Source organism: Procambarus clarkii, chromosome 16 (genome assembly GCF_040958095.1).
Source record: "Procambarus clarkii isolate CNS0578487 chromosome 16, FALCON_Pclarkii_2.0, whole genome shotgun sequence".
Taxonomy (NCBI): domain Eukaryota; kingdom Metazoa; phylum Arthropoda; class Malacostraca; order Decapoda; family Cambaridae; genus Procambarus; species Procambarus clarkii.
Genome location: NC_091165.1, coordinates 34,881,882 through 34,899,573, shown reverse-complemented (window position 1 = coordinate 34,899,573; position 17,692 = coordinate 34,881,882). Strand labels below are relative to the sequence as shown.

The 17,692-nt window shown below is 44.1% G+C and overlaps 1 protein-coding gene across 3 annotated transcripts in view; it reads right to left on the bottom strand.

Moving 5' to 3' along the window:
* Positions 1 to 17,692, bottom strand: part of LOC123760120 (uncharacterized) — a 109,736-nt gene that overhangs the window by 31,605 nt on the left and 60,439 nt on the right. For all 3 annotated transcript variants that reach the window (XM_045745612.2, XM_069325436.1, XM_069325435.1), the window contains exons 7-8: positions 17,325 to 17,670; positions 12,003 to 12,169 (exon numbers count right to left, since the gene is read on the bottom strand). In XM_045745612.2, coding sequence (XP_045601568.2) covers positions 12,003 to 12,169; positions 17,325 to 17,670 — 513 coding nt within the window. The remainder of the gene's footprint in view (positions 1 to 12,002; positions 12,170 to 17,324; positions 17,671 to 17,692) is intronic.

Here is a 17,692-nt window from a genome sequence, read left to right as displayed (position 1 = left end):
CTTGAGATATGGGCACCATACTACATATTCCAACTTTGGTCTCACAATGGTCATAAATAATTTCTTTTATATTTTTGACATTCAAAAATCCAGTACCATCCAGTACCTCCAAAGGATACCTGATCAACCAGGCTGTGACTCGTGCGTCAGGCTGCGAGCAGCTGCGTCCAACAGCCTGGTTGATCAGTCCAGCAACCAGGAGGCCTGTTCGACGACCGGGCCACGGGGACGCTAAGCCCCGGAAGCACCTCAAGGTAACCTCAAGGTAAGGTTCCTGTATTTAAAAGCGATTCCAAAGTTCAAAAGCATAGCATTGGCATCACATGTTCTTTATGTGATCCTCAGGTGAGTTTTTTTACCCAGAATGCCTAGGTCTCCTAAATTTATCCTAGATCTCTTTCTGTATTAGAATTCTTTAAAACTTTTTCACATAATTTGTAGGTTGTGTGGTCTATTTTCTCCTATTTCACATTCCATAATATGGCATTTATCCACATTAAATTTCATTTGCCAGGTGTTGTTCCATACATTTATTTTGTCCAGGTCTTCTTGAAGAGCATGGCAATGTCTAATTTTCTTAACTTTCCTAGTAACTTGGTATCATCAGCAAACGTTAATATAATTCTGCATTCCTTCTGGTAGATCATTTATATAGACAATGAACATTACTGGTGCAAGAACTGAACCCTGTGGTACTCTACAGGTACTATCTCTCCAGTTTGATACATTGCCTCTGATTACTGCCCTCATTTTTTTGTCAGAAAAATTTTCATCCATGTGAGCGGTCTCCCTGGCACTAATCCAGCATGTTCCAGTTTCCAGAACAACCTCTTATGCAGGACTCTGTTGAAAGCCTTTTTTAAGTCTAGATAAATGCAGTCAACCCCACCATCTCCTTCCTGTAAAACCACTGTGACTATCATAAAAACCAAGTACTGTAGATTGGTTATGCAGGATCTTTCTCATCGAAAACCATACTGTCTTTCTGTTATTATATCATTTCTCTCCAGGTGTTCTACCCATTTGTTGTTGATTATTTTTTCCATTGTTCTGACCACTATGCTTGTCAACTATACAGGTCCATAATTAAAAGGGTCTTCTCTGCTACTATTATTGTAGAATGGAACTATATTAGCCTGTTTCCACACATCTGCTAAGATTCCTGTACATAAAGATACCTGAAAAATCAATTGATATGGAGTGCTGAGCTCAGATGCACATTCTCTCAGAAATCAAGGTGAAATTCTATCTGAGCCAACCGCTGTGTTCTTACTTAGTTCCTATATAAATGCTCATACTTCATACATGAAGTATGAGCATTTTTTCCTCCTCGTCTTGAGACGCCTCTATGTACTCTGTTATTATCTGAAATTTGTACTGTCTGGTTCTCTGAAAACTTAATTTTGTCAAAACACAATTTGGAACTGTTCGTTTAGTGTTTCACACATTTCCTTTTCATTCTCCATAAATCTGTTCCCAATTTCAACCTATGAATTTTATCATGCTTTGCCAGCAATTTTCTTGTAATTAATTAACAAAATAGGCCAGGTTGTGTTTTACATTTGTCTACTATACCTTTCTCAAAATTTCTTTCTGTCTCTCTTCTCACTGCCATGTAGTTGTTTCTTGTTTTAATGTATTGCTGGTATATCTGAGGGTTTGGCTTTGTCTTATACCAATTCCATTTGTAATCTTTTGTTCCTCTTGCCCTCTTGTAATTCATGTTGAACTAATCCAGCTTCCTATTTCTGCATCTCTGTACTGGTATGAACTTCCTTGAACTTTCATTATATATATCTTACAAAATATGTTATATATTTCATTTTTTCCTTTCCAAACAATAACTCTTTTCCATCAAATTTATTAAAGAACTTGTCAAGTTCCCCATAATATCCTCTCTTGAAATCAAGTTTTTCCACTATTCCTTGTCTCCAATCCCGTCTTAATTATACTGTAATACATTGCATTCTTGTGGTGTAGTGCACTGACAGCCCACGTACTTGTACTGTACTTACCACACGGCAAGATCGGCCTTCATAGGCATGTAGCACAGGCTATGTCAGCTTACATTTAGGTTCTGAGTAGCATTCCCAGTGCCTGGGTCTCCTGCTTGGTTAACGTCTCAGGTCCTGAAAATCTTCCACAGGTTCGGTGTGGTTTATGGATAATCCCTCCAAACCTGTTCTCATTTTGTGCAAATTTGAGGGTTGTTCATCGACCGAGCCACGGGGAGTCGTTCATTCATTCTGCCTCTACCATGCTGTCTGTTGGGCCTGAGACATCTACAGCCATGAGTCCTGTGGGGTTTACACTTACCATGTGCTCTTCTTCTTGACCTTCATGATGATATTCAAGTATATAAGGTAGCTTCCACTACCTCATACATGCTGGTTTGTTTGGCTTGTCTTCAGAGGTCTGGTTTGTGTGCCCATTTGGATGTCATGGGGCTGGTCCACCTTGTGTTTGGTTCCGAGAATTGGGGATGTTGGTGACTTCTACCTTGGCTCCATTCACGCCTCCTCTTCCTTTCCCTTCAAGCAGAGTTCACCCTGCTTTTGATTTTTCCCCACTTCCGACCCTGGAGTATTCGAGGATTTTAAGGTCAGGGGCCCCTTCTGATTTGGGCACGGAGGCAGTTGAGGCAGCTGACCCGCCAGGGCTTCGGGTTTTTCCTTCTAGCCAGCCCTTTCTTCTGAAACCTCTTCCTCGGCCTCAACTCTTCTATCCCGGGTGGTGGACATGAACCCTAGCTCTGTACCGAAGCCTTTGTGTTTGGTTTCCGGGGTTTTGGGGAAGTTGGATAGGGGGAAACCTTGGATTCTATTGGACCCCATTTGAGTCTTAATCAGTTTGGATGTGGGCATTTTGGTTCAAGGGGTAGGGGTTCTCCTATTCCCATCCTTAAATGGTTTTGCTCCGAGTGCGGCTTCTCCAAGAGTTTGTTCCCGGGTGTAGTTAGGACCACTGGGATCGTCCTTCAAGAGGTTCCCTTCCTCTCAAGTCCATCCATTGGTTGCTTGTGGCAATTATTTCCAGAAAACCCTGTGTGACCCAGAGTTTGCCTCTATATTGAACCCCTGTGTGTTTTGTCTCTTCTCCTTATTGGGTGCACATGAGGTTCCAGTGTATTCCTGACTAGTGGATAAACATCCATCAGGGATGGGCACGTTTTCTGTCGTGCCCACACTCACCACCACACTCAAGTGATGTGTGGTGGTGAGCATGTTTCAGGTATTTTTGGGTGGCCCTTCTTTTGGAATGCTCCATGACTGTCTGTTTGCTCTGGCTCTTCCTGGGATGCAGACTTAGTGCAGCTTTATGTTCAGGTGTCTTTGCTGTTGGCGGCTCTCAGGGCAAAAGACTTTTCTACTTCTTCACGCTTGGTCATGGTAATGTGATTTGTAGCCTTGTGAGGCCCTGTTTTGTTTGACTCCACAAGGATGTTGAGAAATTCGACTCTGGGTCTCGTGCGGCTGCTTTGGTGTCCGCCATGGCTTCCCCGGCGGCTTTGCTCAAACTGTTTATGCCTGTGCTGTGGGAAGCGGTGGCGGCATTCTGCACTGCCCACCTCACGTACAGATAGGCTGTGGCAGCCCAGTCTTTGGATTCAGCATGGTCTTTGACCCCTCTTGTCCACCTTCCCTTTTTGCCTCTCCTCTTTCCTGAGGGTGTTCTCTTTTATAAGTGCCTAGTGTCAGCTGATTTCTGTTTTTTATTTTGATTTTCGTTTTCATGTTGGAGGTTTTCACCCTCATTCCTGATGGTAGTCCAGTAGTATTGGAGTTTTGCCTGCTGTATGTCAAGGTAGGCCCTTGGTGGAGCCAGATTCTGGGTTGCATGTATCCCTCGTGGCTGGTTCGTCATCTGTCAGTCAGTACCGTGATCATGCTTCATGAAGGGACTCCTTTGTCATGGTTTGCCCCGGCCCTATGGTAGGTCATTTCATGCAGGCTGTACTCACCTAGTTGTAGTCACCCAGTTGTGTTTGTGGGGGTTGAACTTTAGCTCTTTGGTCCTGCCTCCCAACTGTCAATCAACTGTCAAATCATTCTGGAGCCTATTGGGCTCTATCAAATCTACACTTGTGAACTTGTTACTCCTTACACAAGTTTCTAAAGGCAGTTCTTTTGTTGTCCAATCTACGTAAGAACTGCCTTTAAAAACCTGTGTAAGGAATCACTGTATGGAGTTGTGTGGACCCCAACTCCTGTTGTGGAGTCGAGTCAGTCCCTCCTTCCTACTGGGGGTTGGGGTTTTAAGGGAGGACCTCTTTTCCTCACCTGCACCAGGTTATTGTAGTGTAATTACCTAAGTGTAGTTACAGGATGAGAGCTACGCTCATGGTGTCCTGTCTTCCCAGCACTCTTTGTCATATAACGCTTTGAAACTACTGACGGTTTTGGCCTCCACCACCTTCTCGCCTAACTTGCTGAGTGTGTATATTGCTTCTGGTGAGGTTGACACAATCACACCTGTTTTATGGTTGTCCTATCTCTTTCCAGTTCTGAAATGGGACTTGGCGGAGCTTCGGTTCGTTCTCGAACACTTGGGCTTGGACAAGTTCATCCCTTGCCCCATGTTACGGATGACCACTTTGTCCCAGGTTCACCTAGTACAGTATTAGGAAAGGGTATTGAAATGATATCCCTGGACCTTCAGACACATACTGGCACATCTCTATCCATTTCAGGTTCAGGAATTTATTAGGTTTTCTTGTGGGGCATCAGGTTTAATGCTTTTGGGTTCTTCCCTTTGGGTTGAATCTGGGTCTCCAGTTTTCACCAGGCTGGCTCGGGTCGTGGTGACTCGTCTTCATTTGTTGGGGGGTTCGTGTTCAGGCCTACCTTGATAACTGGCTGATGTGGGGTCCCCAGTTATTCCGGATGTCCGCTAGCTAGGGATCTGGTGCTTTCCCAGCTTACTGGATTCAGGTTCCTGTTGAGCTGATGGAAGTCCTGGTTGGTTCCATCCCAGGTTCAGACTTGCCTGGGCCTCATTTGGGGTTCTTGGTTGGCATCACTTATCCCTCCTCCTGCAGCTTTGCTTTGGCTGAAGCGCCACCATCTCCTGGCATTGTCACATCACCCTGGGTGACTTGGAGGTTACTTGAGCGGCTGTGCAGAAGCCTGAACTTTGCCTGCAATAATTTTTCTCCAGGCAGGATGTGGCTTCTGGGGCTGTTCTGGTTTCTCCAGTTTCACCACCATGACAACTGCTGGGTGTGGGCCCTGTTTGACTTGTACAGACTGCTGCATCGCTTGCCTCTTCTCTGGACTTTTCAGGGTTCAGTTCTCTGGTGCCTTTCTTCCTTCTTGCTTGGTGTCTTTATGGACACCTCAGCTTAGGGTTGGGGCTTTGTGACCAGCATTCACCAGGCTGTTCAGAGTCGTTTGTCTCCTCTTTTTTGTCGGGCACACAGTAAGGTGCAGAAGCTTGCAGCCGTGTCGCATGTCCTGAGGAACATTCGGATTCCTCCGGGTTCCATGCTCCAGTTCTATTTGGACTTTCACCCCAGTGGTTCAATACCTGAACCAAGGGGGGAAAGCTCTCTTCGATCCATTGCCCTTTGTGGCTGGCATATCTCATCTGCAGGATTCTTGGGATCTGGTTCTCTATGTGGTTCTCATTCAGTAAGTGTCCAGTGCTCTAGCAGATGGTCTGTCCCAGTTCCTTCCCAACTCCATAGAGTGGGCCATCGATGCCACCTCCTTCCTGTGGCTTTGTAAGACATTCAGGCACCCCAAAGTGGATCTCTCTCTGTTGCATGTAATCAGCACCATCCTCTATATAGCTCTGGTCCCCAATCATGAGGCATTTGCATTAATGCCTTTTGGTAGGACTGGTTGTGATGGGGATTTCTGTTCCTCTCTCTCTCGCAAAATATTATCATCAGACAGAACCAAAATCCAGGAGCAGTTGAAGGGCACCCATGGACCTTCCTCTGGCTATGATGACACCAAAGCTGAGCTATACTGTATGTAATGCCTGAGAATGCCAGGTTTTGCTTTCCATAGAGAAAAATTGGAGCAAGTACTGATTGTGAAGGCGAAGGCTCCATGTTCCCAACAGAAAGGGACAGCTCAACTGCCTCTGCCATTTAAGTACAGTAGATGGGACCACCTCTGGTGGAAACTCAAAATATAAATCCCTGACCATATTTCAAACCCTCAGAAACTTCGGAGCCAGAACCTGAGGGGAGAGAAGACTAGAGGTGGGTGCACAACACCAGCAGACAAAGGAAGAGGAACAAACTTAGACCAGGTAAAATACACCAACCCATCCCAATCTGTGTCCAAAAACACCACCGGGGCCAACTCTGGGGCATCCAATTGAATACTACACCATCAACCACAAATGTGGGAGATACAAGCCCACAAAATGAAAGCTGCCTGATATGCCCCCCATTTTAAAACAGACTAAAAAATACAGTATGGAGATCCAACGAGCCCATACATTACAGGACTTAGGGTCAATGGCCTCACCAACTAACAGGCAGTATGTCAGAGACAGAAAGAATGACTGTTTGCATGTAGCAAAGCTGACGAGCACCCTTCAAACTCGTATGTAGCGACAGCAAACTCAAGTCGATCCGTAATGAACCACACTACACATTCACAAGGGAATCTACAAAGTTACAAAGTCTTGAAGGCAATTAACCAAGCAGGACATTCACGCACTAGGGACGCTTGTTGAAAGGACAGACACCAAACACAGCCTATGGGATATGCTCTGCTATGAAGGGTGTTAGGGGTGTGCCATATGAATGAGTGCATTCCCCACAATTTCACAACCAAGAGAATGCGGCCAGCTACAGGGTCTCGCAGAGGAGTGCACTACCCAGGGCAAGGCTCTCCACTGTGTTGAGCCTATAATGAGGCAACTTAGGAAGGTCTGATTCTTTAAACATCAATGACAAGACTGCCCCAGTGCTGACCCGGATGCGGGAGCTCTGGGACGCCACCTGTTACCAGCTTTACATAGCTGCTAGGAGCAAAGTTTTAGATTAAAATTTTAGTTTTAGAAGAGCAAAGTCTGGATTAGAGCAAAGTGTCAAGTAAATAAATTTGGTTTTGAATTAATTATTTGCCAAGTTGCTTGGTAGTTTTGGAGATTAATTTTCTGAACTATGCAGTTGTCTGCATTGCTTCTCATACTTTCTATATGCTCCCTCAGTATGGATGATTGTAATACTCTCCAGCTCTCTATACCTGCCTCTATGACAGGGACCAGGTTCTGGCTCTGGTCCCAGGTAGACCAAACACTACTCCTATGACAGACGTGAATAGTGGGAAGCCATCTCAGTGAGATAGCTTTAGGGAGCCACCAGGGGCTCCCCTAGAAATTTAATTTAGGATTTTAAAATATTATACAAGTTTACTGGTTAACTTCTGATAAAAATAAGTAGCAGTCTGAAAAATGAAATCATCAGAAGCTTTCCATTTTTAGCTTTTATAAAAATTTATAAACATCATATATTGCATATTTTTGGAAGGGTAACTTTGAATAATTATATTATATGCACTAAACACTTTTTGGCTAAAACCCCAATTACAAATCCTTTATTACATGCTAATGTGATATCTGAGTGTTATAGAAATGATTTTAGTTGACACGTGTTCCCTGCAACTTTTTGAAAATGTTGAAAATTCGTTGCATAATACGTTCTGTATTTTTTTCTCCTTTTCTGTTTAGGGTGTGATGCTGAAACTTGGACCAGTTGCAGCCCTTTCTATAACCATTTCATAAATAAATTTATAAACAAATTGAACAACTTTTACTTTACCCGCAATAAGCCCCCTTAATTAATAGTAATCACACAATTTTTGTACCATAGTATCAAGAGATATTATACATTTATAACCTTCATTAATGAATTATGGGAATACTGACACACTTTGATTTTTACTCTACAAATCTTCATAGTCAGCAATAATAATACGGAAACATAACTTAGGGGGTCACCTTAAATATAGTGAAAGTGTCATGAATTATGTAAGATAACACTTCTTGGAGCTCCTCAATAGCTTCCCGATACTACAAGCTGGCAAGGACCCGACATGGCAAGGGTTACGCCAGACCTCTAAACACCCACCGGCACCTACTGGGGACCAAGATCACAATCTGCACCCCCCAAAGGCCAGACTGGGAATCAGAGATCACTGCAGTGCAAAATAAATATCCCACCAGAAGGCTAAAGTGCTCCAATACAAATAACTGCTTGGAAAAATTGGTAACCCTGGCAAAAACAATGCCAAATGATCATTACTACGGGAAAATGACCATCATGATATCAAACCCTCCACACAGTGAATCAAACCCTCCACACAGTGAATCAAACCTTCCACACACAGAATCAAACCCTCCACACACAGAATCAAACCCTCGACACAGTGAATCAAACCCTCCACACACAGAATCAAACCCTCCACACAGTGAATCAAACCCTCCACACAGTGAATCAAACCCTCCACACAGTGAATCAAACCCTCCACACACAGAATCAAACCCTCCACACAGTGAATCAAACCCTCCACACAGTGAATCAAACCTTCCACACACAGAATCAAACCCTCCACACAGTGAATCAAACCTTCCACACACAGAATCAAACCCTCCACACAGTGAATCAAACCTTCCACACACAGAATCAAACCCTCCACACACAGAATCAAACCCTCCACACAGTGAATCAAACCCTCCACACACAGAATCAAACCCTCCACACAGTGAATCAAACCCTTCACACACAGAATCAAACCCTCCACACAGTGAATCAAACCCTCCACACACAGAATCAAACCCTCCACACACAGAATCAAACCCTCCACACACAGAATCAAACCCTCCACACACAGAGTCAAACCCTCCACACACAGAATCAAACCCTCCACACAGTGAATCAAACCCTCCACACAGTGAATCAAACCCTCCACAAAGTGAATCAAACCCTCCACACAGTGAATCAAACCCTCCACACACAGAATCAAACCCTCCACACAGTGAATCAAACCTTCCACACAGTGAATCAAACCCTCCACAAAGTGAATCAAACCCTCCACACAGTGAATCAAACCTTCCACACAGTGAATCAAACCTTCCACACAGTGAATCAAACCCTCCACAAAGTGAATCAAACCCTCCACACAGTGAATCAAACCCTCCACACAGTGAATCAAACCCTCCACACAGTGAATCAAACCCTCCACACAGTGAATCAAACCCTCCACACAGTGAATCAAACCCTCCACACAGTGAATCAAACCTTCCACACAGTGAATCAAACCCTCCACACAGTGAATCAAACCTTCCACACAGTCAATCAAACCCTCCACACAGTGAATCAAACCCTCCACACAGTGAATCAAACCCTCCACAAAGTGAATCAAGCCTTCCACACAGTGAATCAAACCCTCCACACAGTGAATCAAACCCTCCACACAGTGAATCAAACCCTCCACACAGTGAATCAAACCTTCCACACAGAGAATCAAACCCTTCACACAGAACCCTTCACAAAGAACGCCTTTAGAAACTTGTGTAAGGAATCTTTCAGAACATTATATACCACATATGTCAGACCAATCCTGGAGTATGCGGCACCAGCATGGAGTCCATATCTAGTCAAGCATAAGACTAAAATGGAAAAGGTTCAAAGGTTTGCCACCAGACTAGTACCCGAGCTGAGAGATATGAGCTACGAGGAGAGACTACGGGAATTAAACCTCACTTCGTTGGAAGAGAGAAGAGTTAGGGGGGACATGATCACCACATTCAAGATCCTCAAGGGAATCGACAGGGTTGATAAAGACAGGCTGTTTAACACAAGGGGCACACGCACTGGGGGACACAGGTGGAAACTGAGTGCCCAAATGAGCCACAGAGATATTAGAAAGAACTTTTTTAGTGTCAGAGTGGTTGACAAATGGAATGCATTAGGAAGTGATGTGGTGGAGGCTAACTCCATACACAGTTTCAAGTGTAGATATGATAGAGCCCAATAGGCTCAGGAACCTGTACACCTGTTGATTGACAGTTGAGAGGCGGGACCAAAGAGCCAGAGCTCAACCCCCGCAAGCACAACTAGGTGAGTACAACTAGGTGAGTACAGAGAACCAAACCCTCCACACAGAGAATCAAACCCTCCAATTTAGAACACCAGAGTCAAGGGGCAACCACTGATCCTCCTCAGACAATCCATGACCCACTGACCTTTCCTGACCCTTTCCCCACAGTGGAAGAAGAGCCTGGGTGGGTGTCAATACACTTCACCCTCCTGAGCCCTGCTAGCACAAAGGGTCAGCAAGGGAAGCCAACCCCCAACCCCCCCCCCCCTCAGGTGTGTCCCACAGAAATAAAAGAGTGGAAGGTTCCACCATGTCTGTTAAGATCCCTAGGTGGAGGGGCCCCCAAAGGTGCCCTCGCCAACCTCATATCGGTGACTGAAGAGTCTAAAGTCATTTAGGAGCTCATACCAACAGAGGATGCAAGGGACAGGGCTGTGTGAACCAGCTGCTCAATGGCTCAAGTAGAGGAATGAAAGAGAGGCTGGCATGTATATGGCACAGCTGTCCAAAATCAAAACCCTCAACATCCTCCTCATGAAACAACAGAAGATCGGCAGCCATGCTACTCAGTTCAATCGGGTGCCACAGAAACCAGAACCACAAACTGTGATTCCACTGCCTGATAAACCGATGTCCAAGAAAAAAGATGGGAGTTTATCGAGACATCACATACTGACAAAAAGCACACTAAATGTGTCCACTTGTGTCCTAAACATTGAATAGCATTGTGAAAAACTGCACACAGGAGCATCAGGCACTGGGCCGGCAAGAAAGCCCCAACCGTACAATGAAGCGCCTCAACTTGACAGCTCCATCCCCCCCTCATCTTCAATGGCGTGGAATAATAGCCACCTGGACTGCCCTGAGACAAGCAGGTAGGCCAAGCACATGAGAAGCATCATGACTGGCCAAAATGCCAATACCCAATCAGACAACTCAGCAGGGGAAGGCATATGCAGTCACATTCAAGAAAACTCTTGTGCTATCCAAGTGCACCCTCGGCTAAAGTGCATGACATGACTGTACCAGGGACAAAGCCAGGCACAACACACACATAAGCACACAGCTAACTACAAGCACGCCTATCAACAAAATTCACGGAGGGAAAGCGAGAAGACTTGAAAAAAAAAAAAAAGAGAGTCAACTCGTAGAGGTGGACACCTGAACCCTTCAAAGATAACTGGTAGAGCAAGGAAAACACAAGCTGGCTAACATGGAAGAGAATCCTGATAAACAGCCAGAGCAAATTGAAATAACAGGGCACTCTCAAGCGGGTGGCACAAGCACGAAGCAGGAAATGAAACAAACAAAACGATATTCTCCACAGAGAATGAAACTTTCCAAAGACAGCCAACGCCACTTATCTGAAAGTGTAATCCTGACTGTGGGCCAAGCGATCCTGACTGCACCAAGTATTTGAATGAGGTGACTGGCTGGCGAGGACACAGGGTGACCTGGCTGGCCTGCATTAACGCTGGGCCTGTTTGCCATGTTTTCATCAGCATTATAAATTTCCTTTTAAGCAGCTGGTTGTTTTGATACACTTATACCATCTGGTTCTGGCTTCCTGAAGGCTGAGGAGGGTCTCGGTGGCCTGGCACGATTCCCTAAGTCCTAGCATCTCCAGATATCTGATACCACTCAAAGAGTGGTATTATATCTGCGTAATATAATCCAAAAGAAACTTTGTTTATTAAAACAAATATTAAACCAACTATTATTTTGTAACTGGTTACTTCGAGTTTTGAGGGAAGGATTTAACAGGACACTTTTTGAGTTAGATAGGCATGTTTTGAAGCAGCAATCACTCGCAGCCAGTTAGGTTAATCAATTATCAAATAATCAAGATTTGATTATGGACAATTATTCAAGTAACAAAAGCTGGAGGAAATAAAACTGGTCCTTGAATGGTTGTGAGAAATCTAATGTGGTACAAACCCTTCTCCTTCAAGGGGCTGAGTGACCGTTGATGACTGAGGCGCTGCGGAGCCTTGTGTCTGTGCCTTGATGGCTGCCAGAGGCTCCCGGACACTGATGCTTGTGTAGCCTCGAGAATCCTGGGAGTCGCCACTGAAGTTCTGCTGCGATGTTACTTCTATGCCAGCCTGTATTACAATATTAAGTTAAAATGAACATTAAAGTACTGTTCATATTCTGTCTTAAAAAACTGTAACTTGTTATACACACAGAAATGATAGCTAGATAATATATGCTGCTAATTTCTAAATAACATTCTCAAGTCTCACACTGTGATGAAGTGTAATGTGTGAGAACATTTCCCACAAAATAAAGTAGTTATAACAACTGTGCATGTAGATCTTACCTCTTCAGTCTGCTTGCCAAAAGTAAACAAAAGATACATCAGAGTGCAAATATATCACAAATCAAACACAATCACCTATGATTCACAAGATATAATACAACTGCATATCATTTTCAATCACAGATAATCGAGGAAGGTGTACCCGGCTTCTGAACCAGGCACATTACACCAAAAATGAGTGGTCTGCATGTATGATGAGGGAATGAGGGGAGGGAGGTTATCTTGAGGTTATCTTGAGATGATTTCGGGGCTTTTAGTGTCCCCGCGGCCCGGTCCTCGACCAGGCCTCCACCCCCAGGAAGCAGCCCGTGACAGCTGACTAACACCTTGGTACCTATTTAACTGCTAGGTAACAGGGGCATAGGGTGAAAGAAACTCTGCTCATTGTTTCTCGCCGGCGCCTGGAATCGAACCCAGGACCACAGGATCACAAGTCCCGCGTGCTGTCCGCTCGGCCGACCGGCTCCCCAGGCATAGGCATAGGGAAGGCATAGTTTGGGCATTGGGGCTTACCTAACAATCTACAAGCAGTGAAATGTAGCCCTTGGGCCAAGCCCCATAGCTAGTGTACCTGCTGCATATAAGCTTCACAATTAACTAGTACTCTGTTTTACTTGCTCTTCAAAGCTGTGATTGTAGGTGGCTACCACCACCTCTCCTATCAACTCTCATCACTTATAGCATGTACTCAAATGAACATTTACTTACATCTGTGCTCACTTTTTTTTACCTCTTCACCCTCGTTCCATTTTCCCTCATTATAAAAACATCGTCTCTATTATTCACCTCAGAATCTTTCATGATACAGTATAAGCATATCTTCTCTCGAGTCAGGTCTCTTCTAGTGTTGTCAAAGCTCAGTTTCTTAACTCTATCACCAGGTCTTCAAACTTTGTTTGCAATATACAAGGTATTTCCATTCTGGTGCTGTATACGCAAACTAGTTTGATGTAGGCTGTGTATAATGCTCTAAATAAATGTAGTCATGTTCTAGTTTCTAAACGTAATCAATGTTTCTGAATATATTGTTGATTTGAGTTTGATTACACCTGCTACTCATGTTAAAAGTTAATATTTTGGCCATACTCAATTCTTCTCCTTTTCCCAACCCAGTAACTGCCTCCTCCTACTACTGTACTGACCTAGCTAAATTTCCTTCTCCCAAATATTATTATGTACATTTGCAGCAACATGATTCTAGGTAGTCATTTCTCTACCCTATCCTGTAGCTTGTTTAAATCTTATTCATTACGTCCTGTAATCTTCTTCACCCTTAACAGTTTTGCATCATCTGCAAACATTGCCATGAATGATCTTATCAGGTCAAGAAGGTCACTCACACAAATTAAGAACAGCAGGACCTGCTAACCACTATGACTATCAGCTTCCTTGTTTGCCTGGTACTCCAAAACTGATCCAGTACCCTACAGTTATTCAGGCTTGTTTCTCCATCAAATGTAGGATCTAATGTTTTTCTGGAAGGGCTCCTATGGAGGCTCCCAGTTGCTAGCTACCTAGCTAGCTCCACTCAATTCAATCCATGAAAGCCCTGAGAGTCATTGTGAGCCTGTCAGGACCCAAAGGCCAAACCCTGGCCCCCCCACCTTTCCCTCCTGTAAAGAGAGGCAGGGAGCTTGAGGATACTAGCTCATTAAGATCATAATAAAGCCAGTGACTGAAACAATAAAATCAGCACGGTAAGGTAACAACAGAAGAGAAAACAAGACACCGAGACAAAGCACCTGGAACACTCGCTAGGTACACCTGTGTGCTGCCAGGAGGCTATGCACCTCCAACTACTCTGATACCGGCCATGACACGTCAGTCATATTGCCTAGTTCATCATATCAACATGTCACGGTTAAGTGCCTCATTTCCACCAGTTTCTTCCCAGTCCAAATTATTAAGATAACTGATGGCCACCCTGGACTTTGTCTTGTGGGGGTCGGTCATATCTAACTACTCACCTGTTCTTGGTTCCAGGACTTAATGTCCATGCAGCCAGGTCTCTGACTAAGTCTCCTGATTAGCAGTCTGGTCAACCAGGCTGTTGGATGCTGCTCTTCACAATCTTCACAATCCCAATCCGGTTGATCAAGAATCTTTTGCAAGAGTATCCTAAATTCTCTTTTGAACACCTTGAGAGGTCGGCTAGTTATGCTCCTTATATTTCCAGAGTGTTGAAAAGTCTTGGGCCCCAATGTTGTCAGGATTCTCTCAATGTACCTGTTGTACATCTGCTTTTCACTAGGACTCTTCTGTACTTCCAGAGCATGCCTCCTGGTGTTGCAAGGTATTATTTTCTTGAGCAGATTTGAACCAGTCCTGCTAGTATTTTTTAAGTATAAAGTACTCTCTCTCTCTAAACTCTAAGTAATATCTGCACTAAAGAGAACATAGATTTACAAATTGTAAATGTTCCCAATAATTTGGAAGTTTCCTTTAAAGAATTCGGGTAGTAAAAGATCTCTACACGTTTTCCAGATAAGCAACTTCTCCGTCTTTGAATTGAGCAGTTAGTGTGCAACATTATTCCACCTTAGAGAGAGCTAGTGTCTTAAAAAGAGTACCATGATTAGTCTGGTATCTCTTTGTCTGGGTTCTTGTTTGAAAGACTCATTATCCAGCCTGTCATTTTTCTTGCAGGTGTCACAATTACCATATGGTGTTTTTTAAAAGTAATGTCTTCCGATATTATCACTCCTAAATCTTCTATAATATTTTTTTCTATTGTGTGATTTGGCTGAGAACTAATTCTACATTTTAGTATTTGCTTTGTTTGTGTATGTTTCTCTGCCTCATTACATGTGTGTGACTGGTTAATTGTTCACCACAATCTGCACGTGCCTGGAGTACACTTCTCTAGGTGCTCGCTGTGTTGCCACTGCCCCGGGCCCATGATGATTGCAAATATGCTGCTTTTGCAGTGGTATTTTCTAATGTCTTTGGCAGATAATTGTTCCAAAAGAGAACTTGACAAACATCTTCAAAGGATACCTAATCAAGCAGGTTGTAACTTGTATATCAGGATGCAAGCAGCCGCATCAAACAGCCTGGTTGACCAGATCGCCAACCAGGAGGCTTAGTCGAGAGGTATAGGGGGTTTTGATGGACTAAGAGGTCAGGTTATGCATATGGACTATGGACTATGAACTATCTGAATATGGACTAACAGGGTCATGAGGGGCCATGTATTTAGTCAAATGTCCCTGGTCCTAATTGGTATTGTGTTGCCCTGGGATGTGTTTCCCAGCATTGGTCTCTCCTTCCATATAGTAACTGCCACCTCTCCTCTATGGTCAGTCTCTCAATTTTTATTAAGCTACAGGGCCACATTAAGCCACAACCACCACACCACACCACACCACAAGTTCCATACGATGAACCAACTCAATATACTTTGTTTAACCGTATTATTAATTATCTTGTGTACTCCACTTCTTCATAACACTTTCTTCCCTATCCTCATAAGACCAAAAACACATCTCAAGAGTATCATGTCTACAGCTCTAACTTGTGATTTGTTATATTCACGCCACACACCAGTGTCTCATCCATACATAGTTCACACCACACCCACATCTCATCCACACCAGTGTCTCATCCATACATAGTTCACACCACACCCACATCTCATCCACACCAGTGTCTCATCCATACATAGTTCACACCACACCCACATCTCATCCACACCAGTGTCTCATCCATACATAGTTCACACCACACCCACATCTCATCCACACCAGTGTCTCATCCATACATAGTTCACACCACACCCACATCTCATCCACACCAGTGTCTCATCCATACATAGTTCACACCACACCCACATCTCATCCACACTAGTGTCTCATCCGTACATAGTTCACACCACACCCACATCTCATCCACACTAGTGTCTCATCCGTACATAGTTCACACCACACCCACATCTCATCCACACCAGTCTCACCCGTACACTTCACACCACACCCACATCTCATCCACACCAGCGTCTCATCCATACATAGTTCACACCACACCTACATCTCATCCACACTAGTGTCTCATCCATACATAGTTCACACCACACCCACATCTCATCCACACCAGTCTCACCCGTACACTTCACACCACACCCACATCTCACTCACACCAGTGTCTCATGCGTACAGAGTGCTCTCGCCACACTAGCATCACGCACAGCAGCAGCAGCAGTGTAGTACGTAAGGCACAGCACTACCACTACTTCACGCAGCTCATAAACGTATAACCCCCTCAAACTTCTCCCCTTACTGGGGCTTTCACCGTCGCGACCACTCTCCTTCCAGGCTCACTCTCAACTCACTCTCAGCCCTCTTTTTAATATTTGCAGATCCCAAGTACAGCATTTAGACTGATCAGCTATTTCAGAACTTCTCTGTTTACTAGAACTTTAATGTTACATTCTATCCCCACTACCATTACTTTCCCTTGTTTACATTCACTACCATTACTTTCCCTTGTTTACATTCACTACCATTACTTTCCCTTGTTTACATTCACTACCATTACTTTCCCTTGTTTACATTCACTACGATTACTTTCCCTTGGTTTACATTCACTACCATTACTTTCCCTTGTTTACATTCACTACCATTACTTTCCCTTGTTTACATTCACTGTCATCAGCGCTTTTATTTATATATCAACAAAACTTTCAACTACTCTATATATACTGTTTATCTGTCATCTAACAATGCAAGAATGTCATTATCTACACATATATCAGCAGTAGCAGTAATTTAAAAAGATGTATTATCTAAATTTCAATGTGGGTGCAGGAACAATTTCATAGTACTAAAGTGCAAGAACTGATTGAATAAATTACAAATAATAAAAGAGAAAATCGGGGATATTCCCTAGACAGAGGTCTCTATTAATTTAAAGCTTAGTGCGAGTCTCGTGTTAAAACTTACATGATGTAATGGAGGCGTCATATAGGGCATCTCTTCGTTGGCTGGTGTTCGTCCCGAGATGGCTAAGGCTGCCTGGATTTCTGTAGATGGAGGTCGGTCCGAGATGGCTCCTATGCTATGTGGAGAAGTCGGCGAGGGTGCAGAACCAGACACAGATGATCGGGCATTGAGGTGTGGTGATCGCGGTGAAGATGGGCCCTTACCCGAGGATGCAGAGGTTATTGAAGTTGTCATTAGCCCGCTGTCTGGAGGACCAGCAGTAGTAACCGACTCCTCTTCTATATCAAACCTTTTCTCTGGTACTGGAGGAGCAGGTTCATAACCTCCTTCCGAGTCCCATCCAGAACTGTTGGAATGTCAACTAATCA